This window comes from Propithecus coquereli, unplaced genomic scaffold (genome assembly GCF_000956105.1).
Source record: "Propithecus coquereli isolate 6110/MARCELLA unplaced genomic scaffold, Pcoq_1.0 Scaffold54, whole genome shotgun sequence".
Lineage (NCBI taxonomy): Eukaryota > Metazoa > Chordata > Mammalia > Primates > Indriidae > Propithecus > Propithecus coquereli.
In genome coordinates, this window is record NW_012151285.1 from 4,396,144 (window position 1) to 4,404,787 (window position 8,644).

General features: G+C 35.7%; 1 protein-coding gene across 1 annotated transcript; it reads left to right on the forward strand.

The window, feature by feature from the left end:
* The first annotated feature begins 7,451 nt into the window (after positions 1–7,451).
* On the forward strand, positions 7,452–8,297 carry LOC105820805 (keratin-associated protein 13-2). The gene has a single exon (XM_012657366.1). It carries the CDS (start codon positions 7,489–7,491, stop codon positions 8,014–8,016), a length of 528 nt encoding a protein of 175 aa, XP_012512820.1. The 5' UTR covers positions 7,452–7,488; the 3' UTR covers positions 8,017–8,297.
* Positions 8,298–8,644: the final 347 nt, after the last annotated feature.

An 8,644-nucleotide genomic window follows, 5' to 3' on the forward strand; every position in this document is an offset into this window, starting at 1 on the left:
TTGTAGTATAAGAAACATTCAGATGCAGGTGTCTTTTTGATATGGCAACTTCTTTTCCTTTGGGTAGATATCCAGTAGTGGGATTGCTGGATTCAATGGCAGGTCCACTTTTAATTGTTTGAGGAATCCCCATACCGCTTGCCATAGCAGTTGTACTAGTTACACTTTTACTTTCCTGCCAACAGTATTTAAGTGTTCACTTTCCACCACATCCTCAACATGTGTTGTTTTTTTACTTTTTAATAATGGCCATTCTGACAGGGGTAAGGTAGTATCTCACTGTGGTTTCTGGTAGGGTTTTTAAATATTTGCTAGTTCTGCTACTTTCTCACCCTCCCATCTAGCTGATATGTTGCTCCAAATCCCTTTGTTTTGATCTCTTTTTATTCAGGAAATCTCTCTTTACCCGGGAAGGCTTCTTGGACTACACTTGCTCAACTTCTTAGTGTTGTGTCAATGCTTTCTCCTCTATTAGCTTGTTTTTGATTGTCGGTAGTCCTGAACTTGAACTTGTCTTTTTATACTTTTGTGTGATCATATCTACCTCCCTTTGGCATGCAAACTAGAGTAAAATGAAGTAATTATCAAGGTGGACTTTAGAGACTTCAGAGAAGTGTAATGAAATTGATGAACGTATTTGAAGTAATGGAATTTTGTCAGAGAAAAATCTAGGAAAAGCTTCCTAAAGGAAGCATTTTTTGAGGTGGATTTTCAAGTTTAGATCTTTGGAGTTCAGTTGAAATGAAAGAGATTCTCAGGGAAGATCTAAGAATTTATAAAAAGTTAAGGAATTAGGATGAAAGAGATTTTTTTTTTTTTTCTTTCAGAGAACATAGAACATTTTTGGTATCATCAAAGTCTAAAGTGGTGGCATGAAGCTGTAGTAGATCTTAGATACTGATTCTTCTGGTTTGGGTTAATCATGCCTAGACAACAATCTAATGAAAATTTATTTTAAACAGAATTGAATAGCTGGAATCAAAACAGGTTCTGAGAATGCTTTAACCCCTATTTTAGCCAATATTTCCCACTTTGTTCTCCTAATATGTCTTCATTCTTTACCACGCCTCCAATCATTCACTCTCCACCCTCCCAACCATCCTCATCTATCTTTCATGTTACTAAGGCAGTACATGCAGAGGATGGTACATAGTCTCTGATGTTATAGCTCACCTGTAGGAAGGGTATAAGAATTATTACAAAATTACTGTGAGTTAAATATGATAACATGTGCCATGTATAATGCTTAGCTCAATGCTTGGCTAAATGCTTTAAATGCATATTAAATACTCATTAAACATTATCTACTATTACTATTTCATAAGAGAGAAAAATTAAGATTCCTCATTGTGTTCCAAATTTAAACATTATACCCTCTAATCCATTGTACCTGAAGTTTTTGTTAAAGAACTAGGACTGCTTTTGGGTACTTTCCTAGTTTCAAAGAATTCTCCAGGGCATTTTCACTACTAGAATGAGTTAATTATCGTTAGTTCAGTGACAACATAGTTAAGATGTTAATACTTACAAGTAGAGTGAATTAAAACTCAGAAGCTATGGCAAACATAGCTTACAACTTTCAGCTAACAAATACATCTTAACAAATGTGGTTTTGTATAACAAAGACTTATAGTCTAGTGTTTCAATGTCAAGAGTTTTTGAAACTATTATAATAAACATTTCAAAATTATAGGAAATCAATCTGCACTTTTTGGTAAATAAATTTAGACAGAACTTCACCTATATGATGAGGTATAGAGGACTTAATTCCTTCCTAAGGCAACACCACTGGACACCATCCAAGGAACTGGCTCCTTTGCTTTTAAAAACTCTGGCTTTAACTGGCTAGAATAGGGCTACTCATCCTTTTCATACGCCATCCGGAATGAAGCTCAAATGCAGGATTCTAGGAGCAGGCTGTACCCTCATGACAAGAGCTCTCAATATAGTTTGGAAGAGGCTTTTCTCTGCCTGGTAATAGGCAATTACAAAAACCCAGCTGGCAACATACTTAATAATGAAAGACTAAATCCTCCTTCCCCCTAAGATCAGGGACACAGAAAGGATGTCTGTTTGACCACTTCCATTCAACATTGTACTGGAGATTCTACCCTGTATAATAATACCAAAAGAAAAAAGTCATACATATTTTAAAGGAAGAAAGAGTATTGTCTTTATTTGCAGATGACATAATGGCATGTATAAAATATATGAAATAATTTACAGGTATCTGGTAGGACTAAATAAATGAGGAAAATTGCAAGACATGAGATATAAAAGATAGAATTCTATCTAAAAGTGATAAACAAATAGAAATTTCAGTTTAAAAAATTATGTTTAAAATAGCACCAAAATCATAAAATACCTAGCTATAAACCTAAAAAAACATATGCAAGATGGCAGAATTTGTATAGTGAAAGCTACAACATATTGCTGACAGGCATTAAAGAACGTTTAAATAAACAAAAAGATATATCATGCTCATAGAACAGAAGACTCAATACTGTTAAGATGCAAATTCTCCCCAAATTGCCCATAGATTTGACATGATCCCAATCAAAATCTTATCAGGGATTTTTTTTTTCTTGTAGAAATTGGCAAATTCATTCTAAAATGTATTAACATAAGATGAAAGTGCACAAGGAACTAGAATTGGCAAACAATTTTGAAAGTAAAGTACAAAGTTTGAGGATTCACAATCTGATTTCAAGGCTTCCTACAAAGCTATAATAATTAAGATATTGTATGTCTTGTCCTAAGGATAGACATATACATCAATGGAACAGAAGCGTGACTCCAGAAATCTACACAAGTATGATTAGTAGACTTTTGACATATGTGTCATGATAATTCAATGGGAAAGGGCAGTCTTTTCAACAAATGGTCTTGGTATTGTTGGACACATCCATATACAAAAAAAAAAAAAGGAAAATTAAAAAATTGTTAAACTATCTGAACTGTCTACTCATAGATTTTTGGCTAAAATAGACCTCATCAAAATTAAAAACATCTGTTCTTCAAAGACTTTGATAAGAAAATGAAATTAAAGCCACAAGCTAAAAGAATATGTTTGAAAAACACATATTTTGATAGAGGACTTGAATCATGGGTGTACAGTGGACTCTTCAAACTCAATTATAAGAACATAACTCAAATAGAAAACAGTCAAAAGATTTGAGCTGACACCGCTAAAGGAGAGATAAAAATTCACTCTAAAAATAAATTTAATATAACAAATGACTCTATGGAATAATGTATAAAAGAAAACAAAAAAAAGAAATTCAAATAGGTTTGCGTTATACAGCTATTAAGTGATGGAGTCAGAGTTCAAACAGAGCCATCCTAAATCCAAGAACCATGATCCTAACTGCCATGCCAAATTGAAATCACATATACCCAACAATTTCATCTACATCTACCTGCCAGAAGCCCTAGACATATTCCTTCCCGCATGGTTTGTGATGGTAAAAAATAAAAATAGTAGTGAGATAAATAAAATAGAGTATTTTTATATGGTAGAATTCTATAAAATAGTAACAAGGAAGAAACTAGATCTTTATATCATAGCAAAGTGGGTGTTTGCACAAACTCTGACATCATGTCAGTGTCTGGGTCCAAATCCCATCTTTGCTACTAATTGCATGGGTTACTTTGGGCAGTACCTGTTTGTGTCTCAGCTTCTTCATCTATAACATAAGAATAAACCCAGTGTGTACCATGGAGGATTATTATGAGGATTAAATGAGCTAATATTTGTAATAAAGGGCTAGGAACAGTGCCTAGCATTTAAAAGCACTACTTCAGTGGTGATAAATAATACACAAATATATAAATCTTATATCAACATGACGTATTTTAAATATTTTATTTGAATAATTTGAATGTTAAAAGAAAGCTACAAATGTATGTGCAAGAAGATAGCATTATTGTAACTTAAAACAATAATAACAAAACAATAAACTGTATATATCTATAAATATATGTAAAGAAAATTTCCTGGAAGGCTACTCAAAAATGAATGCATTATTGTGATATTACTGGGAAGATGGGAGGGAGAATCAGACTGAGAGGTTGGCCCATGGAGGCTTGTCTCTGTCATGCAGTGAATGGAATGGTGGTTATTAGAGGCTGGGAAGGGAAGTGGAGAGGTGGGAACAGAGATTTGTTGGTTAATGGGTACAGAAATACAGTTAGATAAAAGGAATAAGATCTGGTGCTTGGTAGCATAATAGGGTGACTATGGTTAACAATAATTTATCGCATATTTCAAAATAACTAGAAGAGTAGATTTGGCATGTTCCCAACACAAAGAAATGATATAAAAGTTTGAGGTGATGGATATCCCAAATACCCAGATTTGATCGTTACGCATTGTTTGCATGGATTCAAATACCACATGTACCCCATAAATATGTACAACTACTCTGATGCATAAAAATTAAAAATAAAAAAGACAGAGATGAACACAAATCTGACAAAATGGTAAGAATTGCAATTTTAGGCATTCCAGTAAACTACTGTAAAATTTCCTTTATTACTCTATATAATTTTCTTTAGTTTTTCCAGTTTTTCGCATTGACTTGGGGAAATACAAGTGTAAGATCTTAGAAGGGGTAAAAAGAACAGAGAAATCTGTAAGCAGCTGTTTAGAAATCAGCTACACTGGCCTTTTTTATATTTAAAGTTATGGATGATGGAGATCTGAAGATGCAAAAAGAGTCAATTAGAAGCAGGAAACACTACAGTGAGGTAAGACAGGAATCAGTGCCTGGAGGAATCTCAAAGATGTGGTGGGACAACCTCCAAGAAAGCAGCAGCCCAGGGCAGGCTTGCACAGGTGTGTGGGGAAGAAGCCATGAGCATGAGCAGAGTTCCCATCAAGTCCTACACTCGACAGTGGGTCCTTCAGTCCATACTTTGCATTAAAATTTAACAGATAAATCCCTTCTGGGTAAGAGAATTTTGAAAGTAAGATCTAGTGAAGAACGACTGTTACAAGGAAGAACCTTTATAGGCCAGGAAATAAAAGGCTCTAACGGGTTTAGAGAAGGAAGTTTTGAAGATAAAATAGAAACGTGAACAGGATGGAAAAAAAGGTATAGTGTGAAACATATGGATTTCTTCTATTTATATCACTGACTAATATTTGCCTAATTTGAAAGATTTTTAACAGTATCTAGAAATATGGCAATAGAAGATGATCAGCTTGAAGTCTGAGTTGCATTGCTATGGTGACCTGGAAAAACAATCCCTTTTCAAGTAATTCAGATCATAAGGTGCTTGTGGCAACTGGGTACTCTCATGTTAATTTCATTCTCTGTAGTGTTAATATTCCTCAACTTCTCAAAAAAAGAAAAAAGAAATGTTTTCAGTGTTGCATTTTTCCTCTGACATACCCAGATAGTGAAATTTTTTTTTTTCTTAAACACTTTGCCTATGTATACGGAGCCTATAGAGTATTTTATTAGTTCCAGCAATCCACTTCTGAACTATTAAAGCTACTCTAGTTTTGTTTTGCTTTTCCTTCCTTTCAGAGGGACACATTTGTTAGCCTTTATGAGTTGTTCATTAGCATTTGTACAAAGCACACATAACTCTAATGAAAAGTGTTAACCTAATTAGGAATGGGCGGAGGGAATGTCAATTGGAATTGACTTATTCCCAAGTTGCTTTAATGTTTATTCCCAGACATAGGGAGCTAGCCTAGAAAAGCAGGAATTTCTGGATGTTAGAAAGTTGTTTTTTTTTCCTTTAGCATAATCAACATTTAACAGAAAGAAATAAATATTTTCCATTCTAAAGGAATTAAAGGCTGGCATTATAAGGAATCTCATGTATGAAGGGGTGGCACATCTTTTTTTAAAGGAAATTTAATAGGTGTCCATTCATAAAGCATAGCTTATTTTACTTCAGTGAATCAGAGTGATGGTTTAAGTATTGCACAAGGGCACTTCATGTGATGCATGCCACTCTTTGGATTCTGCATGGGAGAGATAATCATAAAACAAAGTAACTAAGTGCTCTGAAGCAGCGTGCTTTGAAATAAAGCAAGCTAATTTTCAGGTAGTTAAGGGGGTCTCTTCAATGACAATTGTGAATGCCATTTCCCTTAGTTAAACCAAATAAAATGTCAGATTCAAAATAAGAAGAATGGGCACAAACCAGATAGGAAGGCTTTTTTTTTTTCTCCTATTAATCTAAGCATGGATTATTCAGATTGTTTTCTCTTTCTTGAGCTAGAAACTATTTTGTAAAATATACTTTAAGTGTATAAAGATCAGTAATGCGTGGAATTCCCCTCTTGAATACTATTCAATGCAAATATCTTTAGGAGAGGTAAACAAGGCTTTATTAGGCTTTTATATCTTAGTATAAATAAGCTTAATAGATTCTTTTCTGAGACAAGTTAAGTCAAAATTGCTTTTCAATTTGCAAAGTACTGGAAACTTGACTCTGCATAAAGAAACTGTGGTTTATGCCTCAATTTTGCTTTTATATTACTGAGAAATTAGAGGGAAGTTATTGAACCTCTCTAAGACATAATTTTTCCATGTGTGGATTGACAAGGGGATATTTAAAGACCCATGAAGCTCTAATATTTCAAGTTAGTAGGTTCAAAAAATGTTAACAATTTCTGAAATGTTATTTTAGGTATATATTAATAATTGCAGGTAACAATCTGTTCTTTCATCAAGAAAAATTTTAAACAAACTAAAACAAAATGTTAAAAGCCCCGTGAGTTGATTTAGAGCATAAGCATAGAATCATGCCTGCTACAACACAGAATCATCACCATCAGAAAATAAATGCAAAAAAATTTCTATTTAGAGTCTCACTAAAAGGGTGTGTTTATTATTTCTTAAATGATCATGGTCTAAGAAAGCCTCTCTAAGGATGTCCATTGTTAAAAACACCAACGGCAATGTTGCACTCTTTAATTCTGATCCTGAGCTCAAGATATGAGTAAAAGGCTTAACTAACAGATCGTTGAAGCCACGGAATATAGTTTGTGGTTGAAAAAATCCATTATAGTGTGTTTATAAAAAAAATAACAAACGATTTTGAATAATAACCACAGATGCTCCGGCTAACTTAATAGAAGTGAAGAAAGAGTTTATGTAATTCCATTTGGCAGGACAAGAACACACTGTACACGTAGATAATAAGAGGGAGGATGTTGGGAAATGTGATGGCCTATCACATTGAAGGTCAAAACACAGCTAATTCCAGGGAAAAAAACTGAATGGCTTCCTCCTAAGTGTACCAGAGTGACTAGATACAATTAAGTATATGAAGATATGATAAATTAAACTTAAGCAATAATGTCGGCAGGCATTCTTATATAAAAGATGAGCAAGGGGGAGGGAGCATCTGGACGGGGGACACACCCAGGTCTAAGAGTATATATAATGTGGAGTCCAGACCATGACATTAAAATTCAGAGAATCTGCTCAGTGTAACTCAGCTGAACTCGCATCTCCCATCAACATGCCCTACAACTGCTGCTCTGGAAATTTCTCCTCCCGCTCCTTTGGGGGCTACCTGCGCTACCCAAGCTCCTCCTGTGGCTCTTCCTTCCCCAGCAACCTGGTCTACAGCCCTGACCTCTGCTTCCCCAGCACCTGCCAGCTGGGATCCTCTCTCTATAGCGGCTGTCAGGACACCAGCTGTGAGCCCACCAGCTGCCGGACGTCCTATGTGGTGTCCAGTCCCTGCCAGACGTCCTGCTACCGCCCAAGGACCTCCTTGCTCTGCAGTCCCTGCCAGACGACTTATTCTGGATCTCTGGGCTTTGGGTCCAGCAGCTGCCGCTCCCTGGGCTATGGATCCAGGAGCTGCTACTCCCTGGGCTGTAGATCCAGTGGCTTCAGACCCCTCAGTTATAGAGGCTGTGGCTTCTCTTCTCAGAGCTGTGCATCAGGATTCTACCGCCCATCCTACCTGGCTTCTAGGAGCTGCCAGTCTTCTTGTTACAGACCAACCTATAAATCAACCTTCTGTAGGTCAACTTACTGAATTTCGAGACCTTTGAAGCAAAATATCTTAGTCTCTACTTAGAGCTGCTATCATAGGCTTTTGCAGCAGTGTTAGCTAACTCCTCTCATCTTCAACTCTTCATCTTTTGTCTGACAGCTAGCACTGGGTGACAATCTAGCTCTTTCAGACTGTGAAATAATGAGTGGCCAAAACATAGAGTCAAATGTCTGTAATTTTGAAAGAAGTAATTCATTATTATATAAATTCTTCTTACAAAATGGATGGACGTTCAGTTTTGTTTGACCTAATAAATTCATTTTCTCTTGCACCCGGTATGTGCTCATTGTTTTTTATTATTTTTCTAAGTTTGATTTTTGATGTGTTTGGGGCCCCAAGCCCTCAGAGTACCTTTCCTAGGAAAACCATTTCCCTAGGAAATGTCATCAGGCCTGGTTTACGGAGAGATTCTCTGGGCATGCCACCGACTAAGAGCCAACAGTGAATGTCTTCTGCCATCAAAACTGGTTGGATTTTTAACAATGTTATTGAGACTATACATGTAATGTAGTCAACATTCTCATAGTGTTTTTGAGGAAGTCCCCCTTACATCAACAACCATATTTGGTTTTGAGTATACATTTTCAAAATGATATTGAGTTAGAGTTTG